General features: G+C 42.1%; 2 protein-coding genes across 5 annotated transcripts in view; one reads left to right on the forward strand and one right to left on the reverse strand.

Annotated features, from left to right (window-relative positions):
• Positions 1-14,073, reverse strand: part of AP2B1 (adaptor related protein complex 2 subunit beta 1) — a 122,372-nt gene extending 108,299 nt beyond the window's left edge. The window contains exons 1-2 of the mRNA XM_033847217.2: positions 9,070-14,073; positions 2,810-2,869 (exon numbers count right to left, since the gene is read on the reverse strand). Coding sequence (XP_033703108.1) covers positions 2,810-2,846 — 37 coding nt within the window. The 5' untranslated portion in view covers positions 2,847-2,869; positions 9,070-14,073. The remainder of the gene's footprint in view (positions 1-2,809; positions 2,870-9,069) is intronic.
• Positions 14,074-14,266: 193 nt separating this feature from the next.
• On the forward strand, positions 14,267-23,219 carry LOC101322631 (peroxisome assembly protein 12). Of its 4 annotated transcripts, XR_012328818.1 has the most exons (5): positions 14,267-14,910; positions 15,206-15,759; positions 16,580-17,048; positions 21,038-21,220; positions 22,273-23,219. XR_012328818.1 is itself a non-coding variant. In XM_033847222.2 (3 exons), the coding sequence occupies exons 1-3, from the start codon at positions 14,785-14,787 to the stop codon at positions 16,977-16,979; spliced, it is 1,080 nt and encodes a 359-aa protein (XP_033703113.1). In that variant the 5' UTR covers positions 14,267-14,784; the 3' UTR covers positions 16,980-17,959. The 4 variants fall into 4 exon arrangements, 1 of the variants encoding a protein (XP_033703113.1); XR_004523758.2 differs by having other exon boundaries at positions 21,038-23,219; XR_004523759.2 differs by lacking the exons at positions 21,038-21,220; positions 22,273-23,219 and adding an exon at positions 18,107-18,266.
• The last annotated feature ends 721 nt before the right edge of the window (positions 23,220-23,940 follow it).

Below are 23,940 nucleotides of genomic sequence, written 5' to 3' on the forward strand. Positions count from 1 at the left end.
ATCCATTTTTTAAAATGTGGTATTTACCCAGCCATGATTCATCTGTAAGTCTCAAACCTTTACAAAAATCCCTGAATTAAAAAAAGGTTACCAGGACCCATTATAAGTGAAGGTTTGAAAACTTAGGTGAGTTTTAAAATTACATCTTTTTGTGTTATTATAGAAACATCTTGGCCATCAAAGCACACAAAATGTTAACAGAAGAAATAAATACATTTCAGAATGATAAGAGAATAAGAAAAAATGCTGAAAATGAATGCCAAGGGGCTAAATGCTTTTGTATGCTATAAGCAGTAAAAACAGCAAGAAGTTGGGTGGAGCCAAGGAGGAGCACGGAGGCAAGGTATCTCATACATACTACAGTTTTATTAAATTCTTATCTTCCCCCCTCCTTTTCCCCTGAATCAAATCTACCAAGCATTGCTAGCAGCTAGCAACAGTTCTCAATCTCGGCTACACATCAGAAAATTCTGGGGAGATTTTAAAAAAACCCCACGTCTAGGCCATATCCCAGACCAAACAAATCAGGATATCTGCAGGGGTAGGACTGGACATCACCTATTGTCTTTTACTTCACTGGGCAATTCCAATGTGCAGGCAAGGCTGAAAGCCATGGACTAGTAGTAGCTAATGTAATTAAGCAATTCTCTATGGTGTTTTCTGTATTATAATAGAAGTTTACCCTTAAATAACTCCAAACGACAGAAATATGCTTGTGCTTTCTAGAAAATTTTCTGGTGCTCCAGGCCACTATGTGTGCCCTCCCATTTTCTTTTTCTTTTGAAATCATTTTAATCTTAAAGAAAAGTTGCAAAATTCCCCATCTGCTAACATTATGCCACATTTGCTTTATCATATTTTTATATATTTATACATTTTTTTCTGATTCATTGAATAAGTAAACTGTAGACATCATGTCTCTTCAACTCTAAATATGTCAGTGTATAACTTCTAAGAACAAGGAATTATGTTACATAACTATAATACAATGATGAAAATCAGGAAATTTAACAATGATATACTGTCATTATCTAATCTATAAACCTTATTCAAAGATCTTGATAAAGTCTTTTATAGTAATTTTACCCCCATCCTCCTTGGGCCAGGATCCAATGCAGGATCATGCATTACATATACTGTCAGGTCTCTTTAGTCTCCTTTAATCTGAAACAGCTGGTCAGCCTTTGTCTTTCATGATAATGACAATTTTAAAAAGTACAGGCCAGTCATTTTATAGAACACCCTCAGCTGTCATGGGTGTACCTTCATGATTACACTGAGATTATGCATTTTGATAGCCATAATTCAGAAATGATGGTATGAAATCATGTGTGGAAGGATAAGAAAATATCAAATTTCCATGCATTGTTTTGCATAATCACTTTTTGTTAAAAATTTTAAAAATCATATGTATTAATACATGCATAGAAAAGATTGAGGATACATAACGAGTTCCCATCAGGAACAGGAGTAGGGAGGGAGAGAACTTTCATTTTTACTTTTTCTTGCTGTATTGCTTTAGTAGTACTCCTTGTAATAAAATGTTTATTTCCAAGTAAAAAATAAAAGAATTTGGTGCAACCACTATGGAAAACAGTATGGAGGTTCCTTAAAAAACTGGAGTTACGGGCTTCCCTGGTGGTACAGTGGTTGAGAGTCCGCCTGCCGATGCAGGGGACACAGGTTCGTGCCCCAGTCCGGGAAGATCCCACATGCCGCGGAGCGGCTGGGCCCGTGAGCCATGGCCGCTGAGCCTGCGTGTCCGGAGCCTGTGCTCCGCAACAGGAGAGGCCACGACAGTGAGAGGCCCACGCACCGCAAAAAAAAACAAAAAACTAGAGTTACCATATGATCCAACAAACCCACTCTTGGGTATATATCCAGAGAAAATTCTAATTCGAAAAGATACATGCACCCCAATGTTCACGGCAGCTCTATTTACAATAGCCAGGACATGGAAGCAACCTAAGTGTCCATCCACAGATGAATGGATAAAGAAGATATGGTTTATTTATACTATGGAGTATTATTCAGCCATAAAAAAGAATGAAATACTGCCATTTTCAGGAACATGGATGGACCCAGAGATTACCATACTAAGTGAAGTAAGTCAGACAAAGAAAGACAGATATATGGTATCACTTATACATGGAATCTAAAAAATGATACAAATGGACTTATTTACAAAACAGAAACACCCAGACACAGAAAATAAACTTATGGTTACCAAACAGGAGGGGAAGAAGGGATAAATCAGGACCTTGGGATTAGCAGATACAAGCTAGTATATATTAAATAAACGACAAGGTCCTACTGTATAGCACAGGGAACTATATTCAATATCTTGTAATAACCTATAATGGGAAAGAATCTGAAAAAGAATATATATATGTATACATATACACACACACATACATACACACACACACACACACCCCTGAATCACTTTGCTGTGTACCAGAAACGAACACAACATTGTAAACCAATTGCACTCAATTTTTTTAAAAAAGAGAAAATAAATGTGCTTCTTCCTTTTACCCTCCTCAGATCTATCAATCTTCAATGGATCAATCTTGGATCTCTTCCTTTCACTAAAACCTTCAAGTCAAAATGATGTGCATCACAGCCGTATCTTTAAAAACCCATACTTTAATAATTTACTCAATACACTTTTCTGTAGAATATCCCCAATGAGATGGTCCAAGACATACATGTCTGAAGAGGTCAGGAGCATTCTACTTGGAACAATCTTACACCATGACTTTTGAAGAATCTTCAAAAAATGTTGTGATCAGGTTCTCATACTGACCTTTTTTATTGGTTGTGAAGTACTTGGAGTCAGTCATGGTTGTGGATCTTTAATGTGCACCTATAGCAAGAGAAGAGAATTCCTTTAACCAAGTTATTTATGTCCAGCAAGGCATTCAACTAATTTTAAGATCATATATACAAGAATTTCTGCATTCAGAAAGTATCTTCATCCTTACCACCATCACTGGTGATCCAAAGGGATGCAAGGATAATTAAGAATGTAATCCTTGCCTCAAAAGCTAACTGGAACAAAATCCAAAGGCCTAATGGAATAGAGTGATAATCTGAACCTATCATAGTTTTATGATTTTATCCACAATTATCTCCTCAGAGCCTCCAAGACCTAAAGCTACATTTTTTTACAAATACATCTTCAGTTAGTCACTCCAATATTTAAAATAAGGAAAAGTTTGTTTCAAAAGATCTCCCCATTACTTTCCGTTAAAGCAAATCTGATTTACTTCCCTGCCTCAAGATGGAGTCACTCTAAGACATATATTCTGAAACAGAGTAAAACTGAAAGAGAAAAAATTTTTATCAACCTATTCACCATTACATGCAACTATCAATAAAAGGAATTTCTTTCAGAAAAAAAAGAAAAGCCTAGATTAGTAGGACAATACTCTTTCATGACAAACACCTAGAGAGGCAAACATCTTAGAGAGGTGTTATGAATGGATTTTTAAAAAAATTACGGTTTTCATATTTCCAACAACCTATAATTCCCCAAAATAAAAAATATCAGTTTACAGTTAAAAACAATGCAAAAAACTGAGATATTTGTTTAGTCACACTGAGTACTAAAGAGAATCAGAACTGGTGTTAAAACTTAAAAGAACATGGATCCCAGCTTCAACTTTAACTTTTCTGTTCCAATTTCCAGAATTAATCCAGTTGACATAAGGCTCCACTGGTAAAACCAAAACAGCATGGACTGATCACATTTCTCCCCAACTAATGAGACAGTGTTTTCTGATTTGAGAAACCCTAAGATTTTGTCCAATGTACTTGACTTCTTTACATACATTAAAATTTTCTTTTAATAAAGAAAAATGAGCACTCAAAAATGAGTATCTCAAAAATGAGTATCTTCTGGGATTTCCCTGGTGGCACAGTGGTTAAGACTCTGCGCTCCCAAAGCAGGTGGCCCAGGTTCGATCCCTGGTCCAGGAACTAGATCCCACATGCGTGCCGCAACTAAGAGTTCGCATGACACAACTAAGGAGCCAGCGAGCCTCAACTAAGGAGCCCGCCTGCCACAACTAAGACCCGACATAACCAAATAAATAAATTTTTAAAAAAATGATTATCTTCTTACTGACCACCATCATTAATAATACTTATGACCAAATTTTGGACAGATGCCCCGGCACCTACTCATTATTTTCTGGTCAAAACAACGTGAGTGATAATACATTTGACAAATTTGAGTGATAATACCTCCACACACAATGGCAATTATGGATCTGAGAAAAAAGACCTAAGCACTCAACAAATCAATGCAATTAAGGAAAAAAGCCAGAAAATCATAACATAATGAAAAAAGGTTGGCTCAAATTTGTTCTCTAAAATGTACTACTTGGACTATTTAAGGGAAATTAGACTCATTTGTTATCTTTCCAAGGAGCTACTTAATGTTTATAGTACTGATCCTTATACAATAGTGCTTTTAGGTTGTACAAGAATTTCACTGAATTTACCTCGTTAAAAGAAGTGAGCTAGAACTCACACAAATCATTACAGAATATAGAAATTTCTGATTTGACACTAATTGTTATAACTTAAAGTGAGCCTGTAACAGAGGCTTGTCTTTTTTGTTTTTAACATCTTTATTGGGGTATAATTGCTTTACAATGGTGTGTTAGTTTCTGCTTTATAACAAAGTGCATCAGTTATACATATACATATGTTCCCATATCTCTTCCCTCTTGCGTCTCCCTCCCTCCCACCCTCCCTATCCCACCCCTCTAGGTGGTCACAAAGCACAGAGCTGATCTCCCTGTGCCATGCGGCTGCTTCCCACTAGCTATCTACCTTCAGAGGCTTGTCTTATGTAGTATTTTCATAATGTCTTTTCTAGCTGAAATTCAAAGAATTATAATCTTTTAATCCATTTAATCATTTAATCCATTCACAATGTAAACTAAATGTGAAGTAGGCAAACTGAAGAAAGGAGTCCTTCACATAAAAGACCTGGAATAGGGACTTCCCTGGTGGTGCAGTGGTTAAGAATCCACCTGCCAATGCAGGGGATGTGGGTTTGAGCCCTGGTCCAGGAAGATTCCACATGCCACGGAGCAATTAAGCCCATGTGCCACAACTACTGAGCCTGTGAGCCACAACTACTGAGCCCACATGCCATAACTACTGAAGCCCACAAGCCTAGAGCCCGTGCTCCGCAACAAGAGAAGCCACCGCAATGAGAAGCCCATACACACCGCAACTAGAGAAAGCCCACGCACAACAATGAGGACCCAACACAGCCATAAATTAATTAATTAATTTAAAAAAAAAGACCTGGAATAAATTTGAAGTTATCATCTAAGAACTTATATATACAAAGAGGAAAACCAGTATACAGAAATGATTACAGTACTAGAGCCTGACAGGAGGCCCATAGCTCAAGGCCATTATGGTCTATCCAGGATGTTGTTAAGCCACTCTAGTCCTTTGGGATCATCAAAAGTTAAAACTTGCTTAACATTTAAAGACAAAAGCTGCTTGGAATTTCTCACTGTTTCTTTGCAAAAGGGCCCCAAAATCGTTCTGTTTTCTAAAGCTCTCATACACATTCACATATATTAAATTTTTAACAGAAAATTTCAGCACAATCTGTTAAACATTAAATTAACCTAGTCTTAAATCGTACCTTTATTAGTGACCCACACATTTCATTACTTCCCCTAACAAATTTCATCATCGAGGAATAGATTTCTGTCCTTTTACATTGTGAGCACTAAGTTCTTAACTAGAGAATAATGTACCAGCCCACAAAATTTCAGGGAAGAGGAGAGAATCAAGTACATGATCTTAGGCCCTAAATTAAGAACCCCTGCTTTTAAAGAGAAAGGAGAAACACACCACTCTCTTATCTCGCACTGTCCTACACAACAGTAATGAAATATCCCTTACACATATTGGCAGAGCAACATTTTATCATGTCAGTTCCTGACTTAAGCCAAAAGAAACTCCCCCAAAATAAAAATAAACTAGCCTAAACAAAAACAAATGAGAAGAGGCGGGGCTACACAACACCGTGAATGTACCAAATGCCACCAAACTCTAAAATGGTTAATTTTATGTTATGTGAATTTCACCTCAAAAAATTGCATATGTATGTATTTTTTGGCTGCGTTGAGTCTTCGTTGCTGCACATGGGCTTTCTCCAGTTGTGGCGAGCAGGGGCTACTCTTCGTTGCTGTGCGCGGGCTTCATTAGTTGCAGGACTCAGGCTCAGCAGTTGCAGCACATGGGCCCCAGAGCGCGTGGGTTTCAGCAGCTGCAACGCGTGGGGTCAGTAGTTGTGGAGCACGGGCTTAGTTGCTCCGTGGCATGTGGAATCTTCCCAGACCAGGGATCAAACCCCATGTCCCCTGCACTGGCAGGCGGATTCTTAACCACTGCACCACCAGGGAAGTCCCTGTATATATTTTTAAATGAGACACTGTTGTTTTTTTTTTTAATGAGACACTCTTAATCACACACCAGAGATGAATATGGTCAGATTCCCTAAAACATAGGATGGTGAAAACTGTTGTCTGGGGCTTCCCTGGTGGCGCAGTGGTTGAGAGTCCGCCTGCCGATGCAGGGGACACGGGTTCGTGCCCCGGTCCGGGAGGATCCCACATGCCGCGGAGCGGCTGGGCCCATGAGCTACGGCTGCTGATCCTGCGCGTCAGGAGCCTGTGCTCTGCAACAGGAGAGGCCACAACAGTGAGAGGTCCGTGTACCACAAAAAAACAAAAAACAAAAAAAAAACTGTTGTCTGCTTTAGAAGCCAAAGAAAAAGCAGCCAAGATAGAGTTCAAAGAGTAAGTCAAGTATTTGCTGAAGAGCCTCAAAAATCAAGTTCCTTCTGGGAGCGGGGGGAATTTATTCCTCAGAAGAGTCCCACGGCAAAGCCAAGCCATCATGGAGCTGGAAGTCGCACTACCTTTTTACCAGATCAAACTAGAGAAGTCACCGGCTGTTCTGAGGACCTGAGGTATGACCTCAGGACATTGTTAAAAAAAAAAAAAATAATGCTGCCACAGTCAAAAGCACAATCACTCTAACTTTCCTAGCCCAGAGTATGACGTCACTGCATTTCAGAAAAGGTCTCCCTGTACAGGATTATACATCTAGATTTAACATAACCTAGTTTCTACTAAATATAGGTTCTAAAAGTCCCTTCTCAACTACTCCTCCCTCCTTCCGGTGCCCATAAAGAGAATACGGCCAGAAAAAAATTAATAGGGTCTTAATTTCAAATGGCTCTCTGGGAAATGGCAGCTAAATTAGAGCTGGTGAGGCCACTAAATCCCCTCTTCGCATAAAGTAGGACTTTACACAGTTGGTGCTAGCAGGGAAAAAGTGAACAGTTGACCAAATTATAAAGCAGAAAGGTCATCTCAGCAATCTTTCATTACAAGGGTGAGAGGTGCTAATCAGATATTTCAATAATGCAAAGACAATGGCATCTTCAGGTATCATTTATTGCCTAAGAAATGACAGCAGACAACTCATTACAACAGACACACCTGCAATTTCCATTTAAAAATGGCCACAAAATAATTTGTTAATATTATCCGGTAAGAAAAAAGCTCAAAAGTTTTACATTCAATTCTTAACTGAAATAAACTCTGGAAAACTTACGCCTGGAAGGAGAGTAAAGAAGGAAGAAAGGAAAATGCGTCCTACCTGATTCGTTCCCTGTTCAGCTTGGTTCGTAATATTTTAAAATACGGGTGTGTTAAAGAAGAAAAAGAAAAGATGGAAGAACAGGACTTTCTTGAGTCTCTTAAGTCACAGAACGTTAGCTTTGTATTAAGTTTACCACCCAATTTTCAGTGAGGCTATTTGCAGAACACACTATACTTTCTGCTTCTTTGGGAGTTTAAAACTATTAAGATACCTGCAAACAGTTCTCATCTTACCACCACGCTTAGTCATCATTGGAATGTGTTACACGTTTTCTTGTACAGCTTCATCTCCTTCATCTGCTGCTTTCTATTATGACTTTGTAAGTGTACCCTGAGGCTAAGCAACAGAATTATACCAGGGAGGTAATTAATAATTTAAATTGTTCCTCACTGAGACCACTTCCTTTGTCATTCTTCCTTTTCTAAACTTACTGAGTTTTCTTTACTTTCTTTTTTAAACCACATGATTATAAGTGTTTGGCATTTAAAAAACACTTCTTAAAAGTCAAAGTTTAATGAAGCATTCACACTTTATTCACACTGCTTCATAATGAAGCAGCCAGGTGAGTTTAAAAAAAGTCTGCCCCGCAAATGGGCACTGTTTTCAGTGCTCTGAAAACAAAGAGCATGAATCAATTCTTTGGATTCAAAGAATATGGAATAACAGGAAGTTCCAGTTTCTTTACCTCTGTCTTAATCTACAGTCTTTCTCAAACCAGACCGCTCCTTCTAAGACCAGAAAGAAAAAACTCCGGGCTAAGATTTACTCCCACCTGCTTCCCCCTCTCTCACATCGGGTCAATTCTGGAGGTTTCTCTTCCCTTTCTCCAATGTCAGGAATTCCTCTTCTCTCCCCAGGTGGTCAAGATTCTAGGGATATGTTCCCCCATTACGAGGTGAGGGAGGAGAGGTGTCTCAACCTCAAATTACAGAAGACGGGCGAGGTCTGCCCATCTATGAGCAAAACTTTGGGGGAACCCCTTTCCCCTTCTGGTACCTGGACACGTCCCAGCCTCTCAGTGAACGACGCCAAACCGGGAAGAAGGTTCTCCCCTCGGCCTCCAGTCTCTACCGGCCACACCCCTGGCCTCTGGCCCTCCTAACCCCCCACTTCGAACATATCTTTTCCCCAGTGCCCCCCAACTCCCAGTTGCCACCCCGCGGATTCCCTCACCCCGCTCCAGCGGTGGAGTTCCTTTCTCCAACCCTCTTCCTCACAACGGTCACACCCGACGGCTCACTCCATCTTCAACGGTCACACTCCTAAGATTCCTCTCCTCCGCCCGTCTCCAACCAAGCCTGGCCCCCTTCCCCATGAAAGGGGGACACACCCCAAAGTTAGCCGCCCTGAACTCACCGGAGGCAAGGGCAAGGGTGGCAGCAGCAGCCACAGAGCACGGCCCGAGCGTTGTTGTAATGGTTTCCTGCACGTCACGACTCCTTCTCCAGGTCTAAGCCACTGCGCAAAACCCACTTTGCCAGGGACAAAGATGGTGGACAGGAAACTCTGACTTCAGAAAGCCTCGCCGCGTGACGTCATCCAGGCGCGCGGGAGAGCCAGAAAGGCGGTCATCTCTGTCGCCTTGGAGATGGAAAAATTTTGCGCAGTCGGGAAGCGACCTGAGGTCCGGGCCTCCGAGGAAGTTCACTGACTATCGGAATGGATCTTTTAAACAAGCTGACATTCCCTGGATTTGTTTCCTCGCACAGGAGTTGTCTTAAAAACTTACACATAGGGATAGTGAAACACCCTGTTTTCTTAAAAAAAAAAAAAAAAAACCCAGCTAATTTCCCTGGCCAGTTCAGGAATGTGGACAATGGTGATCCAGCCCAAGACCATATAAGGGCAGTGGGACTGGTGGAGAGTTGTGCAAGGAAAAGAGGTTGACATGGCCTCAGATCTGAGTTTGAATCCATCTGAGACCGAATCCCTGTCCTGAATGTGATTAGGAAAGTTACTTAACGTCTCCTCAACCTTAGTCTTACTTGTGAAATAAATCCAGTGATACAACTCTCTCCAGCCTGTGAAGCTTAAAGTAGGTAAGGCTCCCAGCATGTAATAGGCGTGCTTACACAAAAGTAGGTTCCTTTCAGAAACCGAGACCTAGATATCTCTGTACCTTCCCCTCTAAACGAAAACTTCCCACCTAAAACTGCTCTAAGTAATAATAAAGTCTTTATCCAAACAAAAAAGGAATGTGAAGAATGAGAGCCTGAGGCAGAAGCTGGGAAAAATCCAAAGTGCAAAGCAGACTGAGAAAGAGAGAGGTAGAAGGAAAAGCAGGTGGTCATAATCATTTAGGACGTTTTTAGAGTTCTATGAAAGTATAGGAACTATATACTATATCTCTGAGGCCTAGCCGCCCCCTCCCCAAAATCTGTTGAATGGATAAATGTATGAGTGGATAAATGTATGAGTGAGTGGTCAACAACAACAGTTGCTAGAGAGAAAAGGAGGAAGGGCCGAAAAGTGTCCAAGGATTTAGCAGCACAAAGGTCTTTGATGTCATTGCTGAGACCATCAGCAGAGCTAATGAAGGCAAAAGCCATGCTGTGGAAGTCTGAAGATAAATGGGAGGTAAAGAAATGAAAACAGATAACTCCATAAGAAAGTATGGCTGAAAGAGAAGAGATATAGGATGGTATCTGAGGGAGAAAGTAGCAAGCATTTTAAGTTCTATATTCATACATTTTCTTTACACTAACCCTTTAGCAATACCATGGGTTCAATCATTTTTCCTACCCATATGACTCCAAAATATCTCTCTCTAGCCTTGACCTAGTCCCCAAACTTCACCACCAAATTGCTAACCGCACTGATCGTAAGTCTGCACATATGGCCCACCCAAATTAAGCAAATCATAAGAGTATGGGGGGGTGTTTAAAAAATGTGATTCCAGGTACAACTCATAGAAGACAGAGGTGGATTTTGTAAAGAGATGCCACCAGAAAAATCTTTGATTCATACCTCTCCCCGGTTCAGAAACTTTCAACAGCTCATTTCCTAATTTGTACAGAACCTATCCTTCTCCCAGTTTTCCCCACTTCTTTGCTCTTTAGTTTTCTCATCTATAAAATGGGAGAAATACTAATATCCAATCATAATATTATTACAAGGATGAAATGAATTAGTGTACGTAAAGCACTTAGAACTATGCCTGCACATAGTATGGACTGTGTAAATATTTGCTATGATTGCAATTATTTGAACAAATTACACTGCCAGAAATTACTAGCCAGAAATCTGGGGGTCATTCTTGATTTCTCTCTCTCTTAACTGCCACATTCATTCCATCTCCAAGTTGTCAATCCTACCTTCAAAATATATTTCAAATTCATCCAATCCCTTCTATTCACCTCATTATTCCAAGCCACCATCGCCTCTTGCCTGAACTACTAGAAACCTCAACTCTCCTCCCATTATTCATACAGCAGCCAGATTTTTGTTTCACTTTTTTTTGAAGTATAAACGAACATTCCAAAAAGTGCACACCAAAAATATAAAGTTTGATGAATTTCCACAAAGCAAATGTAACCACATAACCATTAAGGGGTCATCTTAAAAATATAAACCTGGTCATGACTCCGGTGTATAAATCCTTCAGTGACCTCCCATTATACTTTGACTAAAATCCAGTTTCCTTCCCATGGCCTATGAGTGGTTAGGCTCCTGTCTACCTCTCTTAATATCATTTCATCCTTTCAGTCACTCCTCATTTCCTCTTCATTTCACCTCTTGCTAGCTTTTGCAGCTCTCAAATAGGCCAAGCTCTTTCCCATCCTAGGGCCTTCACAACTACTGCTCCTCCTACCTAATATTCGTTTTCCCCAACTCCACACAGGGCTGGCTGGCTTATAATTTAGGTCTCACTTTAATTGTATTCTCATAAAGGCACTCCCTGATTACCCAGTCTAAAAGGTTCTTCTCTCCCAGGCCCCACTGCCACCCCCATCATAGCCCTCTTATTCCATTTGTAAATTAGGTATTAGTCTCTTTATTTGTTTATTATCTCTCTCCCCAACTAGACTGTAAATTCCATGAGGGCAGATACCAAGTCTGTTTTTATTACTACTGTCTACCCAGCACCTAGCATAATGCTTGGCACACAGGATGTATTCAGTAATAAATGAGTAAGTAAATTATTCAGGAATAAATGAATGAATGTCCACAAGCAAAGTACTAAAACTAGCATTTAAGAGCCTCTATATTATGGTCAACAGTATAGACTATGTATTATTGGTCTATTTTCCTCTCTATATTTAAAGCAAACAATTTCCTCCTCAAATACAATCCACGCTGCTCCCTTAGCCTGGAAAACCCTGTCACCATGACTGCAACTTTCCCCAAATGTACTCATCTTTTGAGGTCCACCTAATCCACAAAACTTTCTCGGTGGACATCTGGTCCTGATGTAAGATGCAGGAGATACCAGGTTACATCGCTGTATTAGAAAGCAACTGGCAGAAAGAAGCTGAGGTAAAACGTGAGGTTAGAAACGATCTTCCCTTTGGTTACAAAGGCCAATATAGCTTCTGTTTAAGCTGGTTTGAACGGCCTCATTTCTCCCAGCTGTTATTGTCTCTTCCTCTAAACTCACCATATTAACCTATCTGATGGCTCTTCACACCTTTTAACATAAGTGCAATCAATTTTTGTGTCTTACTTATTACACCATAAACCTGGGAGTGGGATTTGTGATGAGGTGTTTATTATTTATTGGCTGTAATAATTGACATTGTTAGTTTTGACTGCCTTTTTTGTCACATAACATCAGTTTACTTTTGGAATATTCTCAAAGGACTATTAAGGTGTCTTGCACTCTTCTGGCTAAGAGTGAAACAGGGAGTGGAGATGAAATCTGAACCAAGGTCAGTCAATAGGGATCTGAATCATAAGTACAGTGACAGAAATTTGTTGAAGCTCATTCATTGCAACAACGATGCCTGTATGACACTTTGCTAATTCTTGCTAGAAACATCCAGTAGGACTGTGTAATTCCTGTTCCCTCAGAGCTGGTTTTCCTTATTTTGTTAGCTACTTCATATTCTTCTAATAAATTTTTTAGTTTAAATTAGCCTGTTTTCTGTTGCTTGTAACCAAAGAACCCTAACTGACACCAATGTTTAACTAACTTCCCACTCGTCTTAGGTGATGCTATTTTTCAACTTTGTCTTTTTGCTGCTCACTTAAGAAAAGCCTCTCTGTAAGAGCTACCACTGACCAAGAACCTAAAGCTAGGTGTTTTATATAGATACATTATCTCTACTCCTTAAAATTCTGCAAGGTAAAATCTTCCATCAATGTGACTTTCTCCAGCAGGTATCCAATCAGACTATAAAACACTTTTTTTTTTTTTTTGGCCACGCTGCATGCAGGATCTTAGCTCCCCTGGCCAGGGATCCAACCCATTCATCCTGCAGTGGAAGCACAGAGTCCTAACCACTGGACCGCCAGGGAATTCCCTGAAACACTTTTTGGAACCACAATTACGGTTAATTTGCAAGATTTTATTTCTCCTATTGAAACAACTAAACCCAAACCTTGTTCCAGCGTTCTCATTATGTGAAACAATTAACTATCTTTATACCATAACGTCCTCTATGGTATAAAGTAAGCAAATAATATCTTCCGTTTCTAGCTATTTAGCCCAGGGGTTGAGGGGAGAGGTTGGAGAGAGAGGAAATGAACTTTAACTATTATCCAAATTCAGTAAACCTACAGCTACTCAAGGCAATTGCATACGATGTAAAAGCAGTTTGCAAAAGGTCAGGTTAATTACATTAACTTTGGTATACAATGAAAAGTACCTTCTCTGCCAAGCCTCCCCAATTCATGCTAGTTAGAATTCAACAGCATCACTCCGTTTTAGCACTGTATTCATATCGCTAATGTGACGCAGCCTACCGTGTTCGAGGGTAGGAACCATTTTCATTTAGTGTAGCAAGTGCCTAGAGTTCTGCTTGAACGTAACCTAACCTAGAAGACAATTAAGGTACCAGCTTGAATGAAAAATAATCGTCCCAAATTCTGAACACCAGCAAGAAACTTTTTTTTAAATAATTGGCAGCCATAAGGCTAAGGCTTCTATCTCGGCTTTGTCGCTTCAAATCCTTCCCGAAGGCGGCAAAAATAGTGAGCCACCACCCCCGCCGCAAGCAAAGTGAGCCTTCCATCTCCACATTCCCTTGGGTCCCTCGCCTCTATCTCTATCGCCCCAGGGAACAAAGGCCTCAGCAACAGGCCGAGCTCTGGCTCCAGGCGCCAGACATCAGTGCGGCGACCCAACACCTTGCCAAAAAGACTCTGTAGAGAGATAGATATCAGAGCTGTGGCTTTCCAACAAGACAGCGATGCAAAACCAGCTAAGAAAAGTAAAACCAACCCGCGGGAAACTCCTCTCCAACCGAGCCCGCTGGAGCCTTCTTTACTTTCAGCTGGGGGCGGAAGCGGAAGTCGCTGTGAGATCATAGAGTTCTCTAGTTCCGGTCGCGGGGCCGCGTTCGAGGCTAGAGCGCCTCTCCACGGCCACAGGTTTCCAAGCGGCTTCTATTTCCGGTTGCGGCTTCTGACATAAAGCCGAGACCTTTCAAACGCGGCGTCGCGGGTTCCTCGCCCCTCGCCTGGGGTTAGCTCGCAAGGACTGGCGCGGGCGGGGGGATTGCACAGCCCACAGCTGAGCCAGGCCGTTGGGGCCGGCCTGCACTGGCACCTTCGATCCCTCAGAGCCGCCTGGCTTTTGAGCCCTCCGGATTGGGAGTCCGTGATTGGCCGCCTCCAGGACTGCCGCTCGAGAGGCCAGCGCTCCTTCGCCGTACCTGTCCCCCCATAGTCACGCTTTTCCCTGTGAGGTGCAGCATTAATCAACTCACCTCTCCCACACACTACTTCCCTAACGTGGGTGTCCGCGTTGACTTCATTCTTCACCTTCACTTGAGACCCCTCCCCTCTGCCTCCGGAAGAGGTCTTTTTTTGCCCAGTTCCTGTAAAATAGCACCCATCTGGCACCCCCAGAAAGTTCATGCTTACTAGAGAGTTTGTGGGCAAAGTAAAACCCAGTGCACACACGAAACTATGGCTGAGCACGGGGCTCACATCACAACTGCTTCTGCGGTGGATGACCAGCCATCCATCTTTGAGGTGGTAGCACAGGACAGTTTAATGACAGCAGTGAGACCTGCTCTTCAGCATGTGGTCAAGGTAAGGATTTAATTCTCTGAAAAGTTTTAGGAACGTCCGGGTAAAAACCAAGCCAATAATCTGAATTTATTTGTTGGCCTAAGTTTTGAAATAACCAATTAGCATATAATGCACATCACATGATTTAATGGTTATGGAGTCTCTTGTTATGTGTACTGAATACCCAGCACTTCAGGGAGGTTAAGGTAGACCCAGAAAGAAAGGTGTGGAAATTCAGAGGGAAAAAAAGGAAATATAAATACAAGGCATAGTAGCTGTGTAATGGAATGAATTTCATTTATTTATTTTGCTTTAGGTTCTTGCAGAATCAAATCCTGCCTGCTACGGCTTCTTGTGGAAGTGGTTTGATGAAATCTTCACCGTGCTAGATCTTCTGCTCCAGCAACATTATTTGTCTAAAACCAGCGCCTCGTTTTCTGAAAACTTTTATGGCTTAAAGAGGATCGTAATGGGAGACACACACAAGCTTCAGAGACTGGCCAGTGCTGGTCTCCCAAAGAAGCAGCTTTGGAAGTCAGTTATTTTCCTGGTTCTTCTTCCCTATCTGAAAGTGAAGCTGGAGAAGCTGATTTCTAGCCTGAGAGAAGAGGATGAATATTCCATCCATCCCCCTACTTCCCGCTGGAAACGATTTTACAGAGCCTTTTTGGCAGCCTACCCATTTGTTAACATGGCCTGGGAAGGCTGGTTTCTTGTACAGCAGCTTCGATACATCCTAGGAAAGGCTCAGCATCACTCACCACTGCTGAGTCTGGCTGGGGTTCGGCTAGGTCGACTTACAGTTCAGGATATACAAGCTCTGGAGCATAAACCAGCCGAAGCCAGCATGATGCAGCAACCAGCTGGGAGGTAAGGCTTAACATTTCCCCAACATATTTGATTAATAAATCCTAAAATCTTATCCCAATTTTATGAAATTTACCCCCCTCAGTCCACTTCGGGGTATTTCATAAAATCATCGAAAAATTCTTGTGTCCATAAAATAAGGATTGCCATCCTGGTAACCTTCCTCATCATAATGGCTACATTTTTCCACACACTTGCTATGTACCAGGCCCTTTGCTAGGTGTTTACGTATATTATCTCAATCCTCATCACAGCTCAATGAAATAAATGCATTAGCACCACTTAACAGTTGAGGAAACTAAGTTCTAACATTTGAGTACCTTGCCAAGGCCACACAGCTAATAGGCGGCAGAGCTGAGATTCAAGCCAGATCAGTACAATTCTAAAGACTGCTCTTAACCATGGTGCTACCCCGCTCCTAGTGTCTGTGTTCTCTGACAAGTTCAAATATATTCCTCAGTACTGCTGAGTTGTTTTTTAAGTGAGTGATTTCTTTTTCTGGATATACTATCTTCCACCCCCATAAAAGGTCTATATAATCAATGGCTCATTAATTTCTTTCTCAAAACACAAAGCAACAAAGCCCTAGTCATTAAAAACAAAGCTTAGCTCCTAGAACTCCTAAAATACGGTAGGTCAGAAAGAGGAATTGTTTCGAATAGACACTTACAAGAGAAAACGCCAGTCCAGCAACTATTCAATCCCCAAGCTGAATCAACGATTCTAATGAAAAGTGTAAGAATTACATGCGTATTAGTTGTTCTGTGATTGTACCTAAATAAACAGTTTCTCCTTTTGCCTCCTTGTTCTGTTCTCCAAACAGCGTTGGTGAGAAGATAAAGTCAGCTCTGAAGCAAGCCGTGGGAGGTGCCGCCTCATGCCTCTCTAGTGGCCTTTCGGTGGGTGTATTCTTCCTGCAGTTCCTTGAGTGGTGGTATTCATCCGGAAACCAAGAAACCATCAAGTCATTGACTGCCCTGCCTACTCCACCACCACCGGTACATCTAGACTACAATTCTGATTCTCCCCTGTTGCCCCAAATGAAGACTGTGTGCCCACTGTGTCGTAAAAACCGGGTGAATGACACCGTTCTCGCCACCTCTGGCTATGTGTTTTGTTATCGCTGTGTGTTTAATTACGTGAAGAGTCACCGAGCTTGTCCCATCACAGGTTATCCAACACAAGTACAGCATCTGATTAAACTGTACTCCCCTGAGAACTGAAAGGGATTAGCACCTTGTCTCACAACGAAATGACTGCGCTATAAGGCCAGAGGGCTGCTTTTCCGCACGGTAAATAGCACTGTATGATCATCCTCAATTAATAATTGTATGAACTTTAAACAGCCACATGGATTTCTTTAAAAGGATGTACTCGTTGATCTTAACCTTTAGCTTGCTCCCTAGACCACTCTACTTAGAGTTGACCGAGCTGGTCAGAGTGAGAGAATCAGGACTGGCAGGGGATGTGAGGGTCAGCATAGAGAAGGGGATCAAAGAGGGTACTCGGCACAGAAGCTTTTCCTGTCCCCTTCCTTAAAGGACAAGAGGTATAGAAGCTCTCAGGAAAAACCCAAGTTAGACCTCATAGAGTGGGTAGTGGAGGGGAAGCAGGCCTTTTGAGAAAGGAAAGCATTTATCTGCCTATGAGGAATAGGTTTTATCGGTTTGCAAACAGTATGAAATATGGACCTGCTTTTTTAATTTAATTTTATTTATTTTTTAATACAGCAGGTTCTTATTAATTATCACTTTTATACACATCAGTGTATACATTGTCAATCCCAGTCTCCCAGTTCATCCCCCCCACCCCCGGACATGCTTTTTATAAAAATACTTAGAAACACTTTCTCCTTCCATATGCTGAGACTCATTTGTTAAGTAACATTTGCTATAGTTTATCAGCTTTTAAAGATCCCTTTGTGAACCACACATATCTTCCTTGGGAAACTGGTTACAGGAAAATAGGGGTTGAATGTGTATACAGAATAGTCTGAAGACTTCAGTGTGAAAGCAAAGCTATTAGTGAAGAGATGAAGTAAAATACTGCCCTAACTATGACTGTGTAAAGACAGGATCTTTTCATAAGCTCTTTCTGCTTGCTGTTAAGAGTTTGCTAAGCTGACATGAATTATTCTGGCTATTACTAAAGTTTCTATGAAACGCTTAAGTAAATTTTAAGAATAAATGTTTTATGGCAAAGAGCTCTTCCATGTCATGATTATGTGGAAACTGAAAGATTAGTCGAGATATTTAGAGTAAATTTTTCATTCAGGCCACCTTTGCCTTTTTTTTTTTTTTGCGGTACGCGGGCCTCTCACTGTTGTGGCCTCTCCCGTTGCGGAGCACAGGTTCCGGACGCGCATGCTCAGCGGCCATGGCTCACGGGCCCAGCCACTCCGCGGCATGTGGGATCTTCCCGGACCGGGGCACGAACCCGTGTCCCCTGCATCGGCAGGCGGACTCTCAACCACTGCGCCACCAGGGAAGCCCTCTTTTTTTTTTTTTTTAAGGTAAGTTTTTTTGCTTGTCTTTATGCAAATGATGTTAGTCCTTTTTTATGTTTTTTATTTATTTTATTTTTGGCTGCGTTGCCGTGCGCGGCCTTTCTAGTTGCGACGAGTGGGGGCTACTCTTCGTTGCGGTGCGCGGACTTCTCATTGCGGTGGCTTCTCTTGTTGTGGAGCACGGGCTCTAGGTGCGCAGGCTTCAGTAGTTGCAGCACGTGGACTCAATAGTTGTGGCTCACGGGCTCTACAGCACAGGCTCAGTAGTCGTGGCACACGGGCTTAGTTGCTCCGCGGCATGTGGGATCTTCCCGGACCAGGGCTCGAACCCATGTCCCCTGCATTGGCAGGCGTATTCTTAACCACTGCACCACCACGGAAGCCCTCAACTTGGTGCATTACTTGCAGGTTTCAGCTCACATACCATCTCATTTATGAAATCTTATCTTGTTCTCACAAGCATAGTCACTGTCACTCCTTAGAACACCCCAAGCACACTGTTCATATGTTTCTAGCTCTCCAGAATGGCACTAGAGTGTAGTGGTCATGTATATGGACTATAGTATTTGCAAGCACCATAAACTCTCTGTTCCTCAGTTTCCCCATCTGTGAAAAGGGAATAATGACAGTACCTACCTCACAGAGCTGTTACGAGAACTGAATGAGAACAATGCGATAACACCTGGTGTTATCACATATGTTGTATTTCAATGAGTTCTTTAATACATGTTTTCCCCCTCTAGATTGTGAACAGGACATGTGTCTTATTCTTCTTGCTAACAGTAAAGGCTGCATGGCAGAATGATAGTAAATGGGTTTTGGAATCAGATAGATAGGAGTCCAAATCCCAGCTCTGCTACTTACTAGGTGTGTAATCTTCAACTTTACTTCCCTGAACTCAGTTTATTCATTTATAAGATAATGAAAATAATGCATGTCTTATAAGTTGTTACGAGGACAATTTGAGATCATCACAGTTGCAGATCTGGCCCAAAGAAGGCAGTCACTAAATGGTGCAAATGATGGGTGGCCCCAGGACATAGTACCATGTTCAGAACACAGTAAATGCTTAGTAACTGATTATCGAATGAAAAGCTGACGTTATATGCCAGGCACCATGCTAACCTTTTTATATACATCATCACACTTCATTCTCACAAGAACCGTATGGAGAAGGCACTATTATTATCTCCACTTTACAAAGAAGGAATGTGAGGTTTGGATTATCTTAACGAAGGTTTCTAAGCTAAAAAGTGCTAGAGCTAGGATTTCAAGGCCCTTGGTGCTTTATAAAACAGCTGACTGAATGAGAGAACGAATGAAAGGAGACTTACCCAGAGTCAGGTGGTGGCGTGGTAGAACCAGCACTGTTACTCTTGGTCACCATGCTATCTAGTCTGCTATTCTAGCCGAATCATCTTGACAAATGAATTGAGAGTGAGATGGACGCTGGTATTTGGCAGTTTGTGTCTACTGACCAGGAAAGCTGTGCTATACCTATCTCGGCTGATAAATTGAAGTGCTCGGTGAATAAACACAAATAAATTGGGAGCTCTAGTTCTTCGCCAACTGTCAGCAGTGTGGCCAGATCATTTTCCCAAGACCTAGAAAAAACCCACTGTACAAGCTACTGATTTCAAGTTGCTTTGTATCATGAACATTTGCTTTGAGGTATCAGAGCCAGAATGTGAGCTCCTCGCTGGCCTGATAACGTACTATTCATAGCCAGAGGACTTAACTAAGGAACTCTGAAGAAGGAAGAGAAACCCTCTTTGCTCATCTTTCACATTATCCTTCCTTCTCCTGATTTGGTCCCTAATAGTGCATTAAAGAATAAGAAGGAGAAAACAATACAGTTCCTAGTTCTTCTGCCCCAAAAATGTCCTTCCTGTTGATTGGGAAGGAAAAAGGAGGTACTTAGGTAGATTTCAGATTTTGAAGACTCCAAAGCAATCCAGAATCCCAAACTTGAAAGGCAGTGGAAGGAGTAGGGGCATTTGTATTAAACAGACCTGGCTTTGCATGCCATCTCTTCCACTTAACTGGCCATGTAATCTCAGGTTCCGTATCATGTGCCACACTCCCAGCTTGGTCCCTTGTGCCCAAATGCATATGTCCAGTACATGACGGTCCTTTTTATCTTTCTAAAAGTAAGTGATATCAGAAGGATTTCAGTGTGAGAGTGAAGCTGAGAATTAAGGTAGGTAGTAGAACTAAAAATGAGACTGGGGACTTCCCTGGCGGTCCAGTAGTTGAGACTCTGTGCTTCCACTGCAGGGGGCGCGGGTTCGATCCCTGGTTGGGGAACTAGGATCCCAAATGCCACGTGGCACGGCCAAGAAATAATAATAATACATTTTAAAATGAAATAAAAGTGAGACTGAATTTGGAAATGACGTGAGTGAAAAAGGGTTAAAGTTGAAGCTGAGAGCAGACCTCTGCAGTTTACTATGTTGCTGTGCTGATTATTCGTCATAGTATGTATTCTGCCTCCTATCCTGGAAATAACTTTTGAGCCAGACAGGTACAAAGTGTCATGCCAACAAAGCAGAACTCCATAGGAACAGTAACCTCAGTTTAAAAAAAAAAAACCCGAGGGGGTGTTCAGAAACCTATTTCAGAATGCCATTTCAGCATAAGCAAATTGGAGTAGAAACAAAGAGTTGTTTGATGGTTTGACTCACAGGGAGAGAAGTATGTTAGTTTCCTGTGGCTGCAGTAACAAATTGCCACAACCTTGGTTGTTTAAAACAATAACATTTTATTCTCTCACAGCCAGAAGTTTGACGTAGGAGGGCAGAAATCAAGGTGTCAGCATGGGCTGTGCTCCCCTCAGACGCTCCAGGGCAGAATCCATTTTGTGCCTCTTCCTGCTTCCTGTGCCTGCCGGCATTCCCTCACTTGCGGCCACATCACTCCGATCTCTGCCTCTGTGGTCACATTGCCCCCTCCTCTTTGGTAGGTATCAAATCTCTCTCTACCTCATTCTTTTTTTTTTTAAGATTTTTTTTTGATGCGGACCACTTTTTCAAGTCTTTATTGAATTTGTTACAATATTGCTTCTGTTTTATGTTTTTGGTTTTTTGGCCGCGAGGCATGTGGGGTCTTAGCTCCCTGACCAGGGATCGAACCCACACCCCCTGCATTGGAAGGCGAAGTCTTAACCACTGGACCGCCAGGGAAGTCCCTCTACGGAATTCTTATGAGAACACTTGTGATTGGATTTAGGGCCCACATGGATAATCCAGAATAATTTCCTCATCTCAACATCCTTTCTTAATCACATCTGAAAAGACCCTTTTTCCTTGTAAGTTAACGTTTATAGGTTCATCATCATCATCAATAATTGCTGGCCAATATTCACTTGTTCCAGTTTAACCAGCATCCCCAAAAGAGAAAACTGTCTCTTACCTGTTTATTTTTTTTCACTTAATTGTTTTTTTTAATTACGCAAACAATTGATGTTCATTGTAGGCCATTTAGAAAATACAGAAAAGTTAAAGAAAAAAAGGAAAGGAAAAGAAATTCAATGAAAAATCATCTGTAATCCTCTCACCCAGGGGTAGTCAAACCTTCACCAAAGAGTATTTTTCTAGGCTGGGTCTTGTGTCCAACAAAGAGGAAAAGTAGGAAAAAGAGAATAAAAGTGAATAGAATAGGACAAACGATTTGGAAGGTGATAGAATAGGTTAATATTGCTCATAATAGATATGTACAGGACAGCTTAATCTAAAATAAATGTAGAGCTTTGAAATGAAATTAACTGTGACAGGAGATGCTTGTATGATGTATAGAAATAACACTCAGCCCTTTAGAGGAGGGACGTTTTAGCTTTGGCCCCTCACTTGAAAACCCCTGAATTTCCCCACTAAGACTTCATTCTCTCCCAGAGGTCAGACCCTGGCCTGCCAATCTGCCGTCATAGGCTTTTCTTGAGTCCTTATCAGCCTTCCTCAGGGGTCAATGTTATGAAGACTAGGGGAGTCTGGCAGAGTTCCTACTCCTCCCAGGTGGATATCAAAGGGCAACAGGGGCTGTGACAGAAGGCAAACATTCAGACCAAAGCCAGATGTGGAACTGAAGCAACAAGAGGAAAAGCAAGAGCATCAGGTAAAAAAAATAAATAAATTTTTAAAAAATCTCATTCCTCTCAGTTTATGTCTGAGAGCATGAAGAGCTTAGTAAAATCATAGCTCAGGAGCAACTTGTAAAGGAGAATGAGTGAGAAATTTGGGGAAATGTGGAGCAGATGTTCATACGGAGCTAGACTCTCAGAAAACTTTGTATCTATCATGGTTGTCATCAGCAACCAAGTAACATCAATGAGCCTTGGGAGTCATGAGAGTATAGTTCTGCTAGTTCAAAAGCAATTAGATTTGTTTGTGAGTCCCAGCAGGTGGAAGTTATAGAGAGACAAATTATAGCTGAAAATAAGGAAGCTATTTCTTTTTTTTTTTGCGGTACGCCGGCCTCTCACTGCTGTGGCCCCGCAATCCCGTTGCGGAGCACAGGCTCCGGACGCGCAGGCCCAGCGGCCATGGCTCACGGGCCCAGCCGCTCCGCGGCATGTGGGATATTCCCAGACCGGGGCACGAACCTGTGTCCCCTGCCTCGGCAGGCGGACTCTCAACCACTGCGCCACCAGGGAAGCCCAAGACATTCGGACTGTTTTGAAACTTGGGAAATATAACATTTGAAAAAACAATTTTAATCTGGAACAAAATAACATTTGAAAAAAACAAATTTAAGTTGGCAAATGGATGACACAATCGAAACAGCAGAAACCTGCTACAGTTTCTAAAACAAAGCCTGTCCGATGCAGAAAACACACATTTGAAGCAAATTAAAGAATTTGGACATTGTTGAAAACAGGGCCCAATATCTTGAAGTTTCACCACAAAATTTTGAAAAAGTGCAAATAACTTTTTTATTTTTTTCCAAAAACGGATCTTTTTGGTTTCTTGTTTTTTTGGGGTTTTTTTCTTTTCTTGTTGAATCTGCCCCAAGAGCTTCTTGTTTTTTGGTTGTTGTTGTTTTCTTTCTTCTTTCTTGATCCTCTTTTTTGTTGTTGGTTTTGAATTCTTGTCGCCCCAGCCCCCCTTCCTGCTCCTCCCCTTTCTGACTCCCCCTCCCCCCTCGCTGGGAGTGGAGGTGCTGGGTGGGGAGGAGAGGGGAGGAGTGAGGACGTTTAGGACAGGACCTCGGAGGGAAGGAGACCAGCCTGAACTGTTGGAAGGCCACTGGAGGTTCAGGAACAAAGGGAAGAACAGGATTGGGGGAGGACACAGAGAGGGCACTGCCCACCTAGGAGCTCCTGGCCAAAGTCAGGTGGAAGGAGTTGTCATAGAAGGTCCTAAGAGACAGGAGGCAGGAAGCTGTCTGTGGGGGGATGGAGGGGAGTGTCTCAGTGACGTGTTCGTTGACCTTCCGCCAGGAGGGAAGTTCCTAGCGGCATGAGGGAGGCGGGCAGAGGCACTGGGGACCAGCTGTGGAGGCCCAGGCCTGGATCTTATTTGCCCGAGTGCCCAGGCTGGTCAGAGATTGCAGGTGTCAAGAAAGAGGAGGGCCTGGAGGCCAGGGTTGACGCCAGCACAGGCACTGCGGCTGCATCGTGGAGGAGCTGCAGGGGCAGGGACCCCGGCAAGCGCTCTCAGACTCCCACCCTCTTCCGGAATTAG

This window comes from Tursiops truncatus, chromosome 20 (genome assembly GCF_011762595.2).
Source record: "Tursiops truncatus isolate mTurTru1 chromosome 20, mTurTru1.mat.Y, whole genome shotgun sequence".
NCBI classification, from domain to species: Eukaryota; Metazoa; Chordata; class Mammalia; order Artiodactyla; family Delphinidae; genus Tursiops; species Tursiops truncatus.